This window comes from Mauremys mutica, chromosome 12 (assembly GCF_020497125.1).
Source record: "Mauremys mutica isolate MM-2020 ecotype Southern chromosome 12, ASM2049712v1, whole genome shotgun sequence".
NCBI lineage: Eukaryota > Metazoa > Chordata > Testudines > Geoemydidae > Mauremys > Mauremys mutica.
In genome coordinates, this window is record NC_059083.1 from 12,047,209 (window position 1) to 12,067,679 (window position 20,471).

Genomic DNA, 20,471 nt, shown 5'->3' on the forward strand with positions numbered 1-20,471 from the left:
TGTCTGTAGACTGAATATGCTTTAATGCACCAGGAGGCTACAGGGGGTGGTTTAGTCCAGCGATGACTGAGGGGTTTATCAGTGTGATTAATAAATCAGCAGGTGCCGCAGGCGCTAACAGGAACTGGATGCTGTCATCTGCAAGGAGGGTCGGGGTCCCCCCGGCAGGGGAATTGTAATTGCTCAGCTCCTCATGCGCCACTTCCTGGGCCCCACAAATCCTGGTCTGCTCCTGCGGGACACACAGTGAGTGGGGTTAACAGCAGCGGGGATACACTCAGCCTGAGCGGGGTTTGGTGTGGTTGAAAGCGGGATGGGAAACCTGCAGCCGAAACTTAGGGGCTGGAAGGTGGGGGCTCAGTAGGTGGTGCTGTCCCCTGGCAGTCAGTGCTGACCTTTGTGTGGCACTAGGGGGCGCTGTGCTGCAGGGAGCAGGGTGGGGGTTCACTAGAGGGCGCTTTCCCATCACAGTCCGTTCCGACTGCAATGCTACATTCTAGCAGTAGGGGACAGGGCCCGCTCCAGACCCCAGCGCGCCAAGCGCGCGCTTGGGGCGGCATTTTGCCGGGAGGGCGGCAGGCGGCTCCAGTGGACCTCCCGCAGGCATGACTGCGGAGGGTCTGCTGGTCCTGCGGCTCCGGTGGAGCATCCGCAGGCATGCCTGCGGGAGGTCCACCAGAGCCGCAGGACCAGCGGACCCTCCGCAGGCACGTCTGCAAGAGGTCCCCTGGAGCCACGGAACCGGCGATCGCCAGAACGCCCCCCCGGGCGCGCCGCCCTGCTTGGGGCGGCGGAATTCCTAGAGCCGCCCCTGGTAGGGGATGCTGTGCTGCTGGGGTTCCCGTGTTTCCCAGCATCTGTGACCCCAGGGTCCAACATGCAAGGGTCTGTTCTGTCTCCCATAAGAGGCCAGGGGCACATAGGATTCCCAGTGTCTATTGGTTTCTCCTTTACTCTCTTGTCACACAGCGGCCAGCCTCCCCCCTACCCCGAACCCAGCTGCATTTCATTCTTTCATCACCTTCTTTTTCTTCCTCACCTTTAGTGGCCCCCAGCATCCTCTGTCTTTGGATCCATCCTGCCATGCTGACACAGAGCTGGTCCCAGCTGGCAAAGGTTTTACTGGTCTGTAACAGCCACTTCGGAGAGGCCTGACAAACTCACTACACCTAACACCCCCGCTTTCACGGTATTTATCCATAAACTCCGTCATGTGAAGCTTCTGTTATACCGAGCCCCGTAACCATTGCGAGATGTACGTACGGAGGATGTTTAAGGAGCTGTGCTTAAGTACTGAAAATATGTCTTAGAGACCAAGGGAAAAGCAGAGTTCTGGCGGGCAAAGAATGGCTTATTTGCCTGTCTACCTCGGTGCTCGTGTAAATGAAGCTCCATTTACATACGGCGTCCATATGAGGATGTGAACTTAGCACAGGAGAAAAGACACCGGCGAATGAACCATGGGGCGGGGAAGGGGGTGCATCCTCACGCTGGGGACAAAATCATGCTTTTGGGGGGATATAAAGAGAAGAAAGAGAACAAGAGGAAGCACCACTAGGTGGCGCTGGTACACAGTCTTCCAAAGTTCTTTAGTGTGCAAGCAAGTTTTGACTCTTGGGAAGACACACTGTGGAGGTGTAACATCCCATGTTCCCATGGGGTGAGGGGAACTGGATATGAGGCCCTTTCCCTTTGGGGGGCGCTAGCTCTGATCCAGGTCCAGTGCGGAGGGGGGACTGGCTGGCTCGGGGAGGAGGGGGCATGCGGCCTTTCCCCTCTAGAGTTGCTGTCCCCTCACCCCACTGCTGCTCACCTTTGGCGTTCTGCTGCGCTCTGGTCAGCCATGCCAAGAACCTGCAGTGCCGGGCAGGTGATGGCCCCTTGACCTGGGGCGGCTCCATGCCGATGCGGAAGAAGTTCTGCTCCATGGGGTCATAGCGGGGCCACTGCTCCCTGCTGTTCCCTGCCCCTGTGGGATTCCTGGGGGGGGACACGCCCCACACGGGGAGGTGAATGATGCTCTGAGGTTTCAACAGACAGTTGATGAAGCCCATAGATCACACTCCCCACACAGAGCCAGGCCTGGGCAGGGATGGGAACATGCTCCACTGGAGTCTGACATCCCAGACCAGGGGGTCATTAAACTTGCAAAGTCTAGCCCTTTTCCAAAATGGCTACCATCCCTTGTTGTTCCCAGTCAGAGTGAAGCCGCAGGCTGCCCTCAGTTAAGATGGTGGCTGCCTCTACTTCTCCTCACATGGGGTGATGCCACAGGTTGCCCTTTATAAAGATGGCTGCTGTCTTCAGTTGTTCTCAAGTTTGAAGCCACAGGCTGCCCTAAGTTATGATGGCTGCCATTGGCCTACAGCCCTTGCATAAAGTGAGACTGCTCCTAGGAATGATGGCATGGGCGGCGGGTATCAGAGGCTGGGGGAGGCTGAGCCTCCCCAAACAGCCAGGCGTGGCCCCGCCCATGCCCCGCCCCCATGTCCGTCCACCCCCCCGCTTTCCACTCGGCACGGTTCCAGTCTCCCTGTGGGGTGGCTCCGGCTGGGGCCACGCCACCTGCTCTCTCGTCGCTCCGGGGTTGGGGGTGCTCCGGGGCTGGGGGCACTAGCCTCGGGTGGGGGCCAGTGGCTGCGGTGGGGACAGTTCTGGGCGTTGGTGGGGGGTACAGAAGGGGCAGGGCCTCAGGTGGAAGGGGCGGGGCTGGCGGCTTAGCCTCCCCCAGCCGGTGGTTCACGTGCCACCCATGAACGATGGCCACTGTTTTCCATTATCTAAGCCCTAAAAGTTAGGCTGCCAGAGCTGACTGAGGAAGCTGTGCTGACCCAACACCCAGTGTAGCTGCAGTTATGTTGGTGGAAGGAGGGCATAGGCGCCCACTTTCCCTCTTTTCTGTGGGTGCTCGTCCTCCCTCTGCCCCCGCCCCCACCCCTACCCCCACTCCACCCCTTCCATGAGGCCCCACCCCTGCCTTGCCCCTATTCTGACTCCTTCCCCAAATCCCTGTCCAGGCCCCGCCTCTTCCCCGCCTCCTACCTTGAGCGCACCACATTCCCGCTCCTCCGCCTCCCTCCCGGAGAGTGCAAACAGCTGTTTGGCAGCTGCGGGGCGGGAAGCGCTGGGAGGTAGGCGGAGGAGCGGGGACCCGGCGCACTCAGAGGAGGAGGCGGGGAAGAGGTGGGGCCAGGGCACGGGGTGAGGGGAGCTTGGCTGCCGGTGGGTGCAGAGCACTCACTCATTTTTCCCCGTGGGTGCTCCAGCCCCGGAGCACCCACGGAGTCGGCGCCTATGAAGGAGGGTGCTGTGAATGCAGCAATTGTGGTTTGGGGAGGCAGTGTTCATACACCGGTGGAAAATCCCCTTCCCTCAAGGTAGGCCGTGTCTACACTATGAGGTGACTCCGGTCTAGCTACGGTGCTGTAGCCATGACCATATGGTCTTCGTAGCATAGACACCCCCTGAGTCTGCGTGGAAGAGCTGGGAAAGGACAGGCAGAATTCTGAGATCATTGGCTACTAACTAAAAACCATGTTTCCTTTAATGAGAGTGGGGGTGTCCATGGGATCACTGACATCCCGATGAGGGAAGAAGGGAATTATCCCTAACCAGGAATCAGGGGGCTCAGATTTTACATCCCCAAAGTAAGTTCACCTCTGGGTCAGGGGCTTCAACCAAATAGATTAACTATTTTTCACAGGGCGTCCTTCTTGCCATGGCACTGAGTCAGGTCTTCCTGGGTGTTGTGTTCACCTGGCCAAAGAGTGGCAGCTGCTCTCATGGTCTGGCTCAGGGGGACAAGAGGATTGTGGGGGATTCCCTTACCCGCTCCTGGCGAATTCCGCCCAGTACCGCATCATCCTGCGGCTCAGTCCCACCTCGGCCTCCGTGTGCGTGTGGTTGGCTCCTCTCACAGACACCAGGGTCCCAAACATGAAGAGCAGATCAGTGCTGTGTGGCACCCCCATCCACTCAGGTGAAGACAAGCCGCTGCTTCGGTGGGTGAAGTCGTAGGCATACACGGGATTGCCCGCCTCCGCCTCTCGCCTAGCCATCTCGGCTATCGGGCACACAACGAAGTAGTCACCAATGATTTGTTCCATGGCACATCGGTACTGTGCCTCCCCCTGCTCCTCCCCCTCCTGGCTGTACTGCTGTGCCACGGCCTGGGCGGACTTTTCTGGTGCCCCTGGCGCTATCAGCCTCACCAGCTTCAGCAGCTCATGCCACCCGATGGAGCTGGCGTTCTCCATGTTGAAGCTGGGGACACTGCTGCTTAGTAAGTAGGAGCCTTCGTTGGCAGTTATGCCGGTCAGGATGGGTATTATAGGCTGGTAATGCTGGGCCTGGAGTAGCCTTGGTGGTGTATCAGGGAGGAAATCCCCATCTGGTATTGGCACAAAGGGCAGCCCCAGCAGGTCCTTGCGGCCTAAGACGGAGAACTCATGTTTGGGGAACTCACCGGGTTCCTTCCCATGCAGGCAGCCCACCAGGGCCATGTCATCGCTATCGGTGCAGCCCAGCAGCTGGCCCAGCCTCCGGGCTCTCTTCTTGGCCTTTGTGGGTGAAATCCAAGCCCACGGTGCTGTCGGGGCTCCGCTCTGTATCGCGGCGCGGGTGAAGAGGGATCGGCTTCTCGGGGAGAGGAGGTGGAGGCCGACCGCGCCAGCCCCAGCACTCTGGCCGAAAAGCATCAAACGGGCCGGGTCCCCACCGAAGATGGCTGCATTGTTCCGCAGCCAGCGCAGTGCCAGGCGCTGGTCCCACAGGCCGGCATTTCCTGGAGCGGCCGGGGGCAGAGACAGGAAGCCCAGGGCCCCCAGCCGGTAGTTCATGGAGGCCACGATCACGTTTTCGGTGGCGGCTAAGAAGCGGCCACTGTGGAGCTCCACAGAGGTTGCACCCATATAAAACCCCCCACCATGGATCCAGACGAGGATGGGGGCCGGCACGGGAGGCTGTGGATGGGGCATCCAGACATTGAGGAAGAGGCAGTCCTCGGACTGTGGTGTATTGACGAAGAAAATGTCGGCATCAGGGTAATCAGTAAGTGGCGGCTGGTGGCAGGCGTTGCCAAAGCTGGTGGTCTCCAGGACGTGGCTCCAAGGCTGGTGGGGAAGTGGTTTCTGGAAGCGCAAGGCCCCCACGGGGGGCTTGGCATAGGGGATGGCCAGGAAGGCCGTCACTGTGCCGGAGCCGGCTGGGAGGCGCTTGCCCCGGACGGGGCCGCTGGTGGTGAGCACCACAGTGCCGTCGTCATCAGAGCCAGAGCCGGGGCCCGGCAGGGAGAGGAGGAGCAGGGAGGGAACCACGCGGAGGAGTCCCATCATGGCAGCAGCTGGAAGGGATGTGCTGGAGAACTGTGTAATGAATTGCGTTAGTCAAATATATACTCAATAATGCGAGCGGCATGAATATTATATATATATATATAACAGTATACGAAAGTATAGGGGAGTTTTTGCTTTTGCATGTGATTTTGATAATACAGCACTTTTGACTTTGCTGCGACCGTTTCCACATCCAGTAACTGGTTTGTGCAAAATCCCCGGGCTGTTCAAATAGCAGGATGAAGCAGAGAGTCAAGAGGGAGCTGTTAATGCCGGCTGGGCACGAAGAAGCAAACCACAGAAACAGAGCAGTAAGAACTGTTGGAAGGTCAGAACACCTGGCTGGTGTGTGGATGTGTAAGAACAAGGCAGAGATGGGCTGGAAGCCAGACAGATGCAAGTCAAGTTTAGCAGGAGAAGTAAAAATGCATTAGGTTAGGTTACTAATTGTGATTTACACACGAGAAGGTTGTTAACAAGGGCCTGTGGAGGGGGTGCCAGGCCTTTGTGGCCCAGGCTGGAGCCCCTGCTAATCTGCTGCACCCTGGCCCAGGAAACAGCTTTCTGAGAGGAAAAGAGCAGGGAATATTAGACCTCCCAGCTGGCAGCTATTTTGGACACTTCAGTGATCTCTGTTTCCCCAGCTGCTAGAAGGGCTGGGGATCAGCAAGGGCCAATCAAGACCCCGCAGGCTGAAATTAAAGGACCTACTGGCTGCTAGTATGGCAGTTCTTGGAGTTAGTGGACTGAGACCCAAGCTGAGTGTGGCCCAGGCTGGGCCACCATCAGTGGCTGGTGTTCAGAAGGAGCCCTGCTGATTCAATCCCCGAGAGGGGATTTAACCCTGAAGGTGGGACAGAATACACCCCTGCATTCACACCCTTCACGCTATTGCAATAACCTTTGTGCAAAATATGCCGTGTGAGGTCTCATTTGAAAACGAATAACTCGCTGGTCAATACCGTCATGGTGAAATGTGTGTAGCAACATTCTGTGTAAAGTTATGACCATAAGCCGAAATCCGGTGTTTTTCAGACAAGTCTGGGCAGGGGGTAAACCTGTTTCTTAAGGATAAGGTGACACCCCTGCCAGGTGTCATCAAAGCTGATGGGCTGTCAAGTGGCCATTCTTTGGTAAGGAAGTGGGTGTGTGTGTGTGTATATGTGTGTGCGTGCGCGCGGGGTGTGTGTGCGGGTAGGAACAAACATTCTGATCTTAGCAAGCAAGAGCAGGAAACCTCCTTCTCCCACCCCCAGACTCCATGCCTCCTTGCTCTCAGTGGGAAATAACTTTATCTAGGGGTTCCGCTCAGAAAAATACATTTGAGAGGGTGACTGAACTATAAAAGTGAGGGGCAAAACCACCCCAATGGGATCTCTCCCTACTCATCTCTCTTTTCATCTAAGACGACAAAAGAAACAGCCATCAGGCTTTGGGAACACATCCTGGCCTGAGAGTCTGGTCAGCAATGCACTGAACACAGGGACTGTTGAGTTTAGAAAGTATCTTATCTTTGTTTTTTTTTTGTAGTCGTTCCTGACTTCATGCCTCATCACTTAAAATCTGTCTCTTTGTAGTTAGATAAACTTGTTTTATTCTTTAATTGAAACTTACCCAGTGTTGTGGATCGTTTGGGTAACTCCCGTTAAGGTAGTAGGCTGCTGTATGTTGATCCCCTTAGAGGAGCAATGGATCTAATATACCTGGACTGTCCAGGAGAGGGCTGGACAGTGCAGAACACATGTTTATTTTTATTTTTGGAAGCGGAGGGGGGGGGGAATCCAGGACTAGGAGTGTTCGTATCACCCTGCGAGTGGTAACCAAGGCTGCAGGAAGCCAGATTGTGGCTGGTGTTTGCGGACAGGCTGCTGGGGTCAGAGTTGCTGGACCAGGGCTGTGGCTATACACAGACACTCCGGGTGTGATGCGGAGAGCCGGCTCTCGGCACCAGCAAACCAAGCATGTGCTTGGGGCGGCACATTTTCAGGGGCGGCATTCCGGACGTCTTTTTTTTCCTTTTGCTTCTGGCAGCAAAAGCCTCGAGCTGGCCCTGGTAGCAGCAGTGCGTCGTGCGCGGGGGGCGCCCTGGGGCCGCTGCGGTTTGCACTGCGGGGAGCGGCGCCCGCACCTTGTGGCCAGGCCGGGCAGGCTCCGAGCGGGGGACACTCAGGCTGGGGGCTGCCCCACGGGGCACATGGAGCCACCTGTGATTGCCGCAGGGCAGCCAGTCCCCAGCACCGCAGCCAGGGCTGGGTGAAGTGGCCTGAGCCGCCCAGGGGCTGCGGCAGGGCGGCCAGAAGAAGCAGCAGCAGCGGGGCCATAGAGGGCGGGATGCTGCCGTGCGGAGCCCGCGTCCCGCTCTCCGGAGCTTCACTCCCTCTGGGGCTTCCCTGCCCCGGTTCCTCAGCCCCCTGCTGTGGCGGTCCCCCAGCTCAGCCCTCCTGGAGGCGGGAGCCCTGGCTGGAGGGACCCTGGGCTGAGGCGCGGCCGGGGAGCCCCGCTGCTTAGCCCGACCCTGCCAGCGCTGGACCGGCTGGAGGTGAGGGGGGAGCGGGCGGAGTCAGCGCTGGTCGGGGGGAGCCCAGGGCTGGGGTGACAGAGGGTGCAGGTGGAGTGTGGGGGAGAGCCCAGCACTGGGGCAGCAGGGGGTGCAGGTGGGGGGGGGAGAGAGCCCAGGGATGGGGTGACAGGGGTGGGGGTGCGGGAGAGAGCCCAGGGTTGGGGCAGCAGGGGATGTGCGGGGGGGAAGAGAGAGCCCAGCACTGGGGCGGCAGGGGGTGTGGGTGGGGGAGGGCATGGAAGGGGGTGAGAGCCCAGGGCTGGGGTGGGGGGCAGCCAAAATTTTTTTTACTTGGGGTGGCAAAAAACCTAGAGCCGTCCCTGGTGACGCGCATGCTGGCAGGCGGATTGTGAGGGACCCAGGTTGGGAGCTACAGCAGCAAAAGGCCCCCCAGGTTGCAGAGCAGGTGGTGACAGCCCCCCCACTGGTCTGGATCGCTCCGCAGAAGGTGACAGAAGGGCAAGAAACTATTTTGTTCATAACCAGCAGTACCACGCTGGGGCAGCAAGGGGGTGCTCAAGAGATGAGTGCAGCCCACCCCGGAGGGTTAGGACAGACAGGTAAACCGAGTCAGCACCAGACAGAGGAGTCAAGGTAGATGGAGGAGAGCCAGGGGGAAGAAGGGGTGCACATCGCCGAGAGTGGCAGGTTTGAATCGAGTGGAGCCTTTACTTTCACAGGTGGGAATAACATTGTCACAAGGAATGGGATGGGGGCGCTCTCACCCAGCCATCTGAATACAGACAGCAGGAGGGAGCTCCTGCTATCAGAATCGATGGCCTTTAGCACTTACAACTCTCTGGTCTGTTCCCCCCACAGCTCCCCGCTCCATGTCAGTGCACTTTGCTTTGTTCCCCACGGGGTGGGGGTGGGGGGTCAAGAGGCCCCTTCCTGCCAGGGACCAAGTTTGACAGGCTGGGACAGGCATCTACACACCCCTTGCCTGAGCTGGGGATAGAACCCAGGAGTCCTGGCTCCCAGCCCCACCCCCGGCTCCAACCCACTAGACCCCACTCCGCTCCCTGTGCCAAGGAGGGAACCCAGGAAGCCCGGCTCTCAACCTGCCCTGCTCCAACATCTAGACCCAGGGCCGGGGCAAGGATATTTTGTGCCCTAGGCGAAACTTCCACCTTGTGCCTCTCCTTCCCCTCTCCTCCTCCTGGAGCATCGCTTATTGTAAACTTTCAAAAATGAATACAGTAGTGTAAAAAATTTTGTGGGGCACTGCTTTTTGGCACCCCAGGCAGCTTCCTAGTTTGCCTAGTGGTTACACTGGCCCTGGCTAGACCCAAACTCCCCTCCTACAGCTGGGTATAGAATGCCTCCCTGGCTCCCCCCACTGGGTGTGACCCATTTGGTGCCTGGAGGAGGCAGGAAATTACGGTTTGAGGAAGTAGGTGTAGTTAGTGAGATTCCACAGCATAGCCAGGGGGAACCACCACAAGGTGGGTGTGGGGGAGGGATGATGAATTTCCCCCTCCCCTGCGAAGGGAGTGGGGTCTAGTGGGTTAGAGCAGGGGGGGCTGGGAGTCAGGACTCTTGGGTTCTCTCCTTGGCACTGGGAGGGGAATCAGGTCTAGTGGGCTAGAGCAGGGGGGGCTGGAAGTCAGGACTCCTGGGTTCTATCCAAAGCTATGGGAGGGGAGTGAATCAAAGGGGTTGCAGCAGGGGGTGCTGGGAGCCAGGGTGCCTGGGTTCTCTCCTTGGCAGTGGAAGGGGAATAGGGTTTAGTGCAGTGGTTCCCAAACTGGGAACCCCAGGCAGCTTCCTAGTTTGCCTAGTGGTTACACAGGGGTCTGGGAACCCCTGGGGGGGTTTGTGAAATGTTACAGGGGGTTCTCAGGAAAAAATTCCCTAAGGGCAGACAGCTCTCGGTAGGGACCCCGGGCAGTCTGGAGCCTTGGGGACTTCCAGGAGCTAGGCAGATCAAAGCAAGTGTATCTATCACACTGAGGAGACATAAACTTCAAAACTCTTTATCAGAAAGGGAGGTGGATATTTTGTGCTGTTTTTAAAATTAAATAGGCAGCTAGTGTTGTTTTTAAATTATTATGAAGAACAAGTTTAAGCTTTGTTGTAATGTGCGTTGTTGCTCAAGACCTGAATGCTTGTGTAGGAGGAACTCATTGAGCTGGCTTCTTAAATACCTTCTTGCTGTTTCACATCTGATGCTCCTTGATGAAACATAGGAGTCAGAGGTGCCAGTACAGGTGAGGGGGACGACAAGGGTCATGTGCCGCCCCCGCGTCGACACATCCCTCCGCAAGTCTTTCCACTTTTTTCCCCATGGCCACTGCAAGGCCCCCCCACTTTTCTGGCAGTGCCCCCCCCCCAGGCCCTAGGGTGCACACCTTTTTTTTCTACTGGCACCTCTGATAGGAGCCTTGTCTTATAACAGGCTTAATCAAAAGTGATAAGCTACAAAAGTGAGATCTTGGAAGAGTTGCCGTTTTCACAACGTAATAAAAATACTGTAATGATAACTAATAATAAATAGTGTGTAATAAGCATGTCATAAAAACAAATTGTATATTGCCAAGATCACTGCTTTTATAATTTATGTTGAGCTAAGGGAGAAAATCCCTGGAAATATTCATTTTTAGGAGGGGGTCCATGAGATGTGACATTTTAGTGAAAGGGGTTCGTGGGTTGTTAAAGTTTGGGAACCACTGCTCTAGTGGGTTAGAAAAGTGGCAGGAGTGGGAGTCAGTACTTCTCACCTTGGCAGTGGGAGGGGAGCAGGTTGGAGCAGGGGGGCAGGGATAGCTCAGTGGTTTGAGCATTGGGCTGCTAAACCCAGGGCTGTGAGCTCAGTCTTTGAGGGGGCTGCTTAAGGATCTGGGGCAAAATCAGTACTTGGTCCTGCTAGTGAAGGCAGGGGGTTGGACTCAATGACCTTTTAGGGTCCTGTGACAAAGTTCCTCCTCTACCTTGGTGGGTCCTGCGCTTATTGGCAGATTTGCTCACCTCAGTGATCTTCCTCACAGTCTGGGTCAACTTCTCCTGTGTCTGGTTGGGAGGTTTGGGGGGAACCCAGGCCCACCCTCTACTCCGGGTTCCAGCCCAGAGCCCTGTGGATTGCAGCTGTCTATAGTGCCTCCTGGAACAGCTGCGTGACAGCTACACCTCCCTGGGCTACTTCCCCACGGCCTCCTCCCAACACCTTCTTTATCCTCACCACAGGACCTTCCTCCTGGTATCTGATAACGCTTGTACTCCTCAGTCCTCCAACAGCACATCCTCTCCCTCTCACTCTCAGCTCCTTGCGCCTCTTGCTCCCAGCTCCTCACACACACTTCCTCTCCTCTGACTCTCCCATCCCTGACTGGAGTGAGCTCCTTTTTAAACCCAGGTGCCCGAATTAGCCTGCCTTGATTGGCTGCAGGTGTTCTAATCAGCCTGTCGGCCTTAATTGGTTCTCGCAGGTTCCTGATTACTCTAGTGCAGCCCCTGCCCTGGTCACTCAGGGAACAGAAAACTACTCATCCAGTGACCAGTATATTTGCCCTCTACCAGACTCCTGTACCCCACTGGTTTGGATCTGTCACAGTCCCTTCCAGCTCTAGGAGATAAGATATCTCCATTAATTTATTTACAGGACTCCTGGGTTCTATCTCCAGCTCTAGGAACTGGGGCCTGCTGAAAGGGTTATGAATGGGGAGATCCCAGTTCCAGTTCTGACACATCATTCACCCACTCGGTCCCCTTGGCCCCCCGTGTTGGAGCTGGTGGGCCCCAGGCAGCACAGACTCACTTGCTTCTCTCCTTGGTGCAGTCGCAGCTTCGTGGCCCTTGCAGGGATTCGTGCTGAGTGCGAAGGATATCGGCTGGTGCTGGAGCTGACTGGATGCCTCAGGTGCTGAGAGTAGCAACCAGCCACCAGCGCATATTTATCCTCAGGTCGGCTCTGCACACGCAGGGGGAGGGAGATCTGGGCTGGCTGGATGGCACAGTTGGGTTGGAGCCAAGGGATTTGGAAACAGAGATCCAGGGGGGTAAACAGCATGAGTAAGGATATGATTTGGTCCCGGAGGTCATGGATTCCATGACTTTAACAGAGCTCCATGACTTCCACTTCAGCCCCGGGCAGTGAGGCTCTGTCAACCCATCATGGATGGTGGGGCCCATGCTTTAGCCCCCCACAGCCAGCGGGGCTCTGGCTGTCAGCCCCCCACAGCTGGTGGGGCTTCGGCTATCAGTCCCATGCAGCTGGTGGGGCTCTGGCTGTCAGCCCTCCGCAGCCAGCGGGGCTTGGCTGTCAGTCCCCATAGCACAGGGCTTTGACTTCCGTGATTATATCTTATTGCCTGTCTCCTGCCTGTGCATTTTAATAAAAATTCCTATGCCAAAATCTTAAGCATGAGATTTCTAGGAACGGAAGGGCTGTGACCCCTGAATTGCAGCCACCTCTGGGGTGGGACAGCTGATAACAGCTGCACAATAAACTGTTCCAATTCCTTTGCCCAGCACTGAGAGGCAGCCACTGGGGTGGGCCAGTTGGGTACCAGGAAGCGAATGGGGAATCCTGTATCCAAATAAAGCAGAAGTGGATTTTAGAGGGGCAGGCAGAATGGACTATATAAAGGGGGCATTTAGCCAGGAGACAGGGGTTCATACCCCACCGATGAGTGAAAGTGCTAGGGGATGTTCAAAGACAAAGCAGGGACAGTGATTTGGTTATTCATTGGTTTGGCAGAATTCGATTTAAAAAAAAATAATGTTGACGGAGAATATTGATCTTTATCTTTAACCAGATATTTCTATTTCTATCTATTTAAAATTTCCCACCAAGTTATGGGGTGTGTGTGTGTCAAACAATGGGGCGTGTCAGACAGTAATTATTTAATGACAGTAGATGTGGCGATTCAAAAAGGTAAAGCCTTATAAACCGTTAAAACACAAATGGTCGCCGTCACGGGGCAAAATACACAAAGTCAGTAGCCTTAAATCTACAGCATCCTCAAGCAGCAGGGGAATTACACTCTGGGACAGATGTCCAGCCGAGGTTATGGAATCTCTCACTGGAGGTGTTTAAGAACAGGCTGGACAAACACCTGTCAGGGGTGGCCTAGGTTTATTTGGTCCTAACTCAGCACAGGGGGCCGGACTTGATGACTTCTCAAGGCCCCTTCCAGTCCCACATTTCTATGTTTCTTCTCACTTGACCTATCTGTAAATTTCAATGATTATCAGTGGAAATATTGTTTGCACCTGATTACAATGGAGGCGATGTCACCTGACATTTACCGTTAAAAATTGCTTTGTCCCAAGTATAGTGATTTCTCACGTGCAAGGCAGACCGTCCCGCAGCACCGCACCCCCTAGTGGCACACTGGGACATTGGGGACAGTGCTGATTGTCAGGGGATGGTGCCCCTACATTCCCTGTCATATCTGCAGATATCTGTTGGGCCCCTTTGAAATCCTGCCTGCTCCAGGCGAGATCCTGGTTTTGACACCATGTGGTAGGGTTATGATCTTTATTGAGAGCTGTGGGAAAGTTTGTTCTTCCTGGGTCTGAAATTGCCCCAAGTTGGGTTGCTTCTCATAGGTACTCGGCAACAGGAGTTTTGTCATTTCTAGTTGCCAGCATTGGTCACAGGTTGGTCACTGTGGACCTGAGTTGGCTGAGTCACAGCGGGATGCTGAGTGCATGTTACATCAAAAAGTGTCACCTGGATATCTGGTGTGGTAGCAGAGGAGGGGCAGCGCTGTGGGGTGGGACTGCGGGGAAATGGCAGAGCTGTGGGGGCAGATGGGGGGCAGCCCAGGGCTGGTATAGCAGGAGGCTGCAGGCTGGGGTTGAAACGCCTCAGCAGAGCTGGAATAGCAGGACGCTGTGGGTCAGACCTGAGGGGTATTGGCAGAGTTGTGGAATATGGGGTGGGGGAGCCCAGAGCTGGGATAGCAGGGAAGCTATGGGTCAGGACTCAGGGACATCGGCAGAGCTGCGGGGAATAGGGGAGCCCAGGAGTGTCAGCGTATAGCTGGGGGCTGTGGGTCAGGAGTGAGTAGGTGTCAGGTGAAGTTTTTTTCCTGTTGCTAATGTGACCCTTCTGCTCGTCAGAGCTGGCAGCAACAAGGGCCGGGTTCAGTATCCAGGGATTCCATTTCAACAACAATGCAAAACCGGCTCGAGCCCCCACCCAGTTACCTGGGACAATAGCCTATTAATGCATTGCGGCACGATGTTGGGGAAACATCACAAACGGGATTCATAACACAAATCAGAACACAAAACATTGCGGCATTATGTTGGGGAAACACCACAAACAGGATTCATAACACAAGCCATGAGAAAAGACCCTCCCCCAAGTAAGTGTGTCAGTGTCCTTTTCCCCTCAGGGTCTTAAGTCCAGCAACCCAACAGTCACCCCCACCCACAGTTTCTGTCCTTGGTCAGTGCAGCCCCCAGAGTTCAGAAGTTCATCTGCAGAGTTTACCTCCCAGCCTGGGTGGAAGTGGGGGGAGGTGTGAGAGGGAAGCTGACATGCTTCGCTGCTCGGGTTGATGGCTGAATGCCACGCCTCTCCGCGGGGTTCTGCTACAGTCTTCACCGCCAGCTGCTCCTCTCCGCCAGCCGTCCTGCCAGCCACTTCTCTCCACTAGCCATCCTGCCAGCTGTCCTGCCAGCCGCTCCTCTCCGCTAGCCGTCCTGCTAGCTGCTCCTCTCCGCCAGCCATCTCCGCTAGCCGGCCCGCCAGCCGCTCCTCTCCGCCAGCTGTCCTGCTAGTCTCTCACCAATATGTCTTCAGGCCCCCCCACTTAACACAGCTCTCAGTGATTTCAGCTGTTAGTAGGGAGCCCCAGGGCTGGCGCACTCAGAACTACTTGCCCAAAGCAGGTCTAATGCTTAGACCTAAGAATCAGTGATTTCAGCTCTGCAGCATGGAACAAGACTCCATACACTTTGTGCTGAAGCCTATAGGAAGATTGAGAGCACTGAAAAGGAGACATCTGAGCTACCGATTGGGGCACTGAAGTACGCGGGCACAACCCCCTTAGTAGTGCCTGCAAGGATGGAGCAAGAAATGCTTGTCATGAGTACCAGGCTGAAAGGCAGTAAAGGGGCATTAGCAATGGTAGAGCAGCCGGTTGAGGGAGAACTCCCGGAAGGAGTGCTGGTCCCCAGTGGAGTCATAACCCTACCAGCTGAAGCCCAGGAAAGGTGATTATGCTGATTGCTAATGAAACAAGTCATGATGTTGTTGTGAAACAAGGACAAAAGGTAGCAGACCTCTTTGAGCCTGAATCAATTGTAAAACCCTAGTGCAGGGGTCAGCAACCTTTCAGAAGTGGTGTGTCGAGTCTTCATTTATTCACTCTAATTTAAGGTTTCGCGTGCCAGTCATACATTTTAACATTTTTAGAAGGTCTCTTTCTATAAGTCATAATATATAACTAAACTATTGTTGTATGTAAAGTAAATAAGGCTTTTAAAATGTTTAAGAAGCTTCATTTAAAATTTAATTAAAATACAGAGCCCCCCCAGACTGGTGGCCAGGACCCAGGCAGTGTGAGTGCCACTGAAAATCAGCTCGCGCGCCGCCTTCGGCACCTGTGCCATAAGTTACCTATCCCTGCCCTAATGTGAAACTCAAGTTCTGACAATAGACTCAGCAAAGTTTGACTTTGGAGATTCACCATTGTCCGAGGAGTGGAAAGATCGCCCAAGGAAGAAACTTTGTGAAAGATCCAAGATGTTCTCACTGCATGAGTGGAATGTGGGATGTGCAAAAGGAGTAGAGCACAACATTAGACTACATGACTCTCGACCTTTCAGGGAGAGATCTAGGAGGATTGCTCTCCTGCAGCCCATATGCCTCACCCATTGTGGTGGTCCGTAAAAAGAATGGGAAAATCCGGATGTGTATTGACTACTGCACCCTAAACAGCCGTACTGTGGTTGACCAGTACGCAATGCCTCGAGTCCAAGATGCCTTAGACTGTTTGCTGGGAAGCCAGTGGTTCTCTGTGTTGGATCTTTGGAGAGGATACTACCAGATCCCTCTGGGAGAAGAAGATAAGGAGAAGACAGCCTTCTTCTCCCCATTAGGGTTTTACCAATTTGAATGCATGTCCCAAGGGATTTCTGGTGCACCTGCCACATTTCAACATCTTATGGAAAAAGTTGTAGGAGACATGAATTTACTGCAAGTGTTAGTTTATTTGGATGACCTGATTGTGTTTGGAAGAACCTTGGAGGAGCATGAAGAAAGACTTTTTAAAGTGCTTGATGAGTTGGAGGATTATGGTGTGAAGCTTTCAATTGACAAAGGCCAGTTCTGCAGAACCTGAGTGAAGTATGTGGGTCACATCGTGTCCCAAGAGGGTATGAGTACTGATCCTGATAAAATAGAAGCACTCACTACATGGCCATGTCCAAGCAACTATAGAGAACTCAAGACCTTGCTTGGATTTAGTGGCTACTACCGCAGATTTGTGAAAAATGATGTGTAACCCTTCTGCCCCTCTGAGTTGGCAGCAACAAGGGCCGGGTTCAGTATCCAGGGGTTCCGTTTCAATAACACAATGCAAAACCGGCTCGAGCCCCCACCCAGTGACCTGGGACAATTACATACCACCCCCCCGGGCACCTCTAGGAGGCAATACTTCCCCACTCGCAAGCACGGAGTCTGAGTGTAGCAAAATCCTTTTAATAAAGGAGGGAAACAATGCGGCATCACATTGGAGAAACACCACAACCAGGATTATAACACAAACCATAAGCAAAAAACCCACCTCCGAGTACGTTTGGCAATGTCCTTTCCCCCTTAGGGTCTTAAGTCCAATCACCCCAAAGTCCAACAACCCAAAACTTTCTGGTCAGTGCCACCCCAGAGTTCAAAAGTTTATCTGCAGAGTTTTACCCCCCCAGCCTGGGTGGAAATGGGGGGGGGCGCACACACAGGGTGTTAAGGGGCACCTTACGTGGGCCAGGACCAACTGCTCCACCTCTCCGTGGAGTTCTGCTGCAGCCTTCACCACGACCAGCTCCACTACACCAGCTGTCCGCTCCTCCAGCCGTCCCTGCAAACTGCTCCACTCACTGTTCCATGGGCTGCTCCAACATGCTGCAAACTGCTCTGCCAGCTGCTTAGCGATAGATCTTCAGGCTCCCCCACTAGTTAACACAGCACTCAGTGATCTCAGCTCAGTAAGCTTAGCTCTTTTACTGATTTCAGCTTATAGTAGGGGAGCCCCGGTGCTGATGCACCATTAGCCCAACGTGAATTCAGCTCAGCAGCCTCTAGATGGACTCCTAATGGAATCAAAATTAGCTCTGCTCTTCAACAGTGGAGAGAGAAGGATGTGCAATTGGTGTTCCAGGCCCTCAAAAGGGGCCCATACCATCAGGTACACACACCAGTCCCCAACCTCTCTCCTTTCACTGGGTTTTGGCACCCATGTCCCTTGTCTAGCAAGTGCTACTTAATTGATGTTGAGACATCTCTGTCATAAAGCATTCACATAATCAGGGTGACAACACTTTATTCCTCCTGCCCCAATAACAAAGAAATTGGGGATCCCAGAGCTGTCAAAATAACCATCCCAGGCTGCCGTGAACTATACTACGTGGGGTGGGTGTGCCAATGCAAATACCTGAAATTCCTTTCCACACTCCCCATAATTCACCACCAGATGTCAGGGTAGAGCTCATCCTGACTCTGCTTACATATGCTACGGTTGTAAAGCCTCTGAATGATCTTACCAGGGGCTACCAGTCCAGCAAGAACAAATCTAAGACCAAGAATAAAGGGAGGTCCCCAAAGCCTCCTGTGCAGAGACACTATGTCCCCTTCGAACCATTTGGGACACGGTGGGATGAGAGATGTGAAGGAGCTTTTTGAGAAATCATTACTTGCCTAACTCATGCTCCAGTCCTAGTCTTTGCTCACCCAGGCAAACTGTTTATCCTGCATACTGATGCTAGTTTGGAGGGTCCAGGAGCAGTCCTGTACCAGGAAGTGGAAGGCAAACGTAGCCTTTGCCAGCCGAGGACTGTCTGATAGTGAAACTCGCTATCCCACCCACAAGCGGGAGTTCTTGGCCTTGAAATGGGCCATCACTGAGAAATTTCGAGACTACTTTTATGGTGCTCAGTTCCAGGTGTGGACAGACAACAACCCACTGACTTATGTGTTAACAAGTACCAAGCTGGATGCTACAGGGTAAAGATGGGTGGCCGCTTTGGCTAGCTATGACTTCAGCATTCAGTACCGATCAGGGAAAAGCAATTTAGGCGTCTGCAGGCACCGGAAGTTTCTGTGATACCCATGGATGGAGTGAGAGCTATTTGCAGTGTGAGTCGTCGAGAGCCAGAGGCCCACTGGAGCCTTCATGGATGTGCTGCAGAAGCTTTGGGCCTGCCCCCTGAATGCGTGCCTGCTGCTTCTGTGAACTATATTGCATTGGACCAATCCCCTTGCCCATGCTCAACATGGCCAACTGGCAAGAAGCCCAGCTGCAAGATATTGACATTCGTGATACACTACTTGCCAAAAGGGAGGGGTGAAGCCCAGCTGTAGTTGTTCCACCTAACCTGGAGGGAAACTACTATTGAGAGAATGGACCAAACTAAAACTGATTCAGGGAGTGCTACACCGAGTGATCATGGGCCCCTTACAAAAGCAATGAGCACAACTAGTGCTGCCAAAAGAATACAGAGCCCTGGCCATGAGGACCCTGCATGATGACTTTGGACACTTAGGGATGGAGAGGACTCTGGAACTTATTCGTAGTAGGTTCTATCGGCCCTGGATGGCTGAAGATGTTCTCAGGAAATGTGAGACTTTCACTCGATGTGTTCAGAGGAAAACTCTGCCCACGAGGGTTGCATATCTGAAGAACATCACCAGCAGCAAACCTTTGGAGCTGGTATACATTGATTTCTTGTCTGTAGAAGTAGACAAGAGGAATGTCGGGAACATTCTAGTAGTGACTGACCATTTTACGCGGTATGTGCAGGCATATCCCACGTGTGATCAGAAGGCCACCACTGTTGCTCAGGTACTGTGGGAGAAATATTTCTCAGTTTATGGATTCCCGGCTCGGATACACTCTGACCAGGGGTGGGACTTTCAGAGTCACCTTCTGAAGGAGGTGCTGAGGGTAGCAGGAATTAAAAAGTCTAGGACAACACCTTATCACCTGGAAAGTGATCCTCAACCAGAGAGGTTCAATCGAACCCTGTTAGATATGTTGGGGACTTTGCGACCAGAGCAGAAGGCAACCTGGAGCCAGCATGTCGCATTTCTGGTGCATGCCTACAATGCCACAAAGAACGATGCTACAGGAGTCACCCCATATCTCTTGATGTTTGGGTGAGAACCAAGATTGCCCATAGACCTGTGCTTTGGTGTATCAGAGGATGGAGATAGCTATGAAACTCATCAGCAATATGTATCCTGACTAAGAGAAAAGCTGTGGGATGCTTATCACTTAGCTATGTCTGCAGCTCGGAAGAGCTCAGACCGCGACAAACATCGATATGATGCTAGGGTGTGTTCGCAGGAGCTCCAGCTGGGGGACAGAGTCTTGCTGCAAAATTTGGGTATTGCTGGCAAACACAAGAGAGCTGACAGGTGGAAGGCAATACCTTACCTGGTGATGGAAAAGCTGGGAGATCTGCTGGTCTACAAGATCAAACCTGAAGTGGGTGCTGGGCAAATAAAGATGGTGCATAGAAACCTTTTGCTCCCTGTGGGGGAATTGGTAGGCGCCCCTTATGAGATGGGCAACCGGGCAGGACAAAAGTGCCAGACCAAAGCCGCCATCCAACACGGACAGCAGGCTCCCTGCAGCTAACCTACCCCTATTCAACACATCTGAGCGTGAGTCTGAGGAGGAAGACCATGGTGTATCCTAGAATGGAGACAAGATTTCGGTCTCGATCAGCTGAACCAAGAGAGAGCTCCCCCTCCTCAGCCCTAAACCCCATGGCAGAAGTATTGAGGCCCGTTACTGGCATCCTGTGCCGCCGATGGGACCCCCCTGTGATGACACACGCAGGTTATTGGACAGTGGAGACATACAGGTGGAGGGTGTCCTGAGCACCTTGGACTTTCCACTGTTAGAACCAGAGGTGCAGGGGCCTATGCTAGTAGCCGAGGGACCCTCAAAGGAAACCTCTCCATCTGTCACTCAAAAAGATGTCCCATCTACCCCTGCAACAGAGATTCTCAATAGACGGGACAGGGTAATAAGACCAGTAAAACGGTTAACTTGTGATGCACCTGGGGTGACTAGTGAGGAGCCAGTATGTTTAGCACACAGGCTAGTGGAAGCCATAGTGAGCTTCCTGAGGCCCTTTGGAGGGAACCAATGAGTTGGTATGTCGGGACGACAAATTCTCAGCTGTGGGGTGGATGTAAGCAGAGTCAGAATGAGTTCTACCCTGACATCTTGTGATGAGTTGTGGAAAAGGACTTCAGGGACTGATTCATTTGCATGGGCACACCCACCCCGCCTAGCATGAAGGGACTGCTTGCCCAAATAATCACTTTGTCTGCTGTGGGACCCCTAATCTCTTTGTTATTGGGTCAGGAGTAATAAAGTGGTGTTATCCTGATTATGGAA

At 54.0% G+C, this 20,471-nt stretch overlaps 2 protein-coding genes across 2 annotated transcripts in view; both read right to left on the reverse strand.

The window, feature by feature from the left end:
- On the reverse strand, window positions 1–11,739 carry LOC123345803 (acetylcholinesterase-like). Its single transcript, XM_044982857.1, has 4 exons — window positions 11,648–11,739; window positions 3,829–5,363; window positions 1,814–1,980; window positions 1–232 (listed from the first exon to the last, which is right to left on the reverse strand). Exons 2-4 carry the CDS (start codon window positions 5,331–5,333, stop codon window positions 192–194), a joined length of 1,713 nt encoding a protein of 570 aa, XP_044838792.1. The 5' UTR covers window positions 5,334–5,363; window positions 11,648–11,739; the 3' UTR covers window positions 1–191.
- Window positions 11,579–20,471, reverse strand: part of LOC123345903 (acetylcholinesterase-like) — a 22,468-nt gene continuing 13,575 nt past the window's right edge. Inside the window, exon 4 of the mRNA XM_044982964.1 lies at window positions 11,579–11,800. Coding sequence (XP_044838899.1) covers window positions 11,579–11,800 — 222 coding nt within the window. The remainder of the gene's footprint in view (window positions 11,801–20,471) is intronic.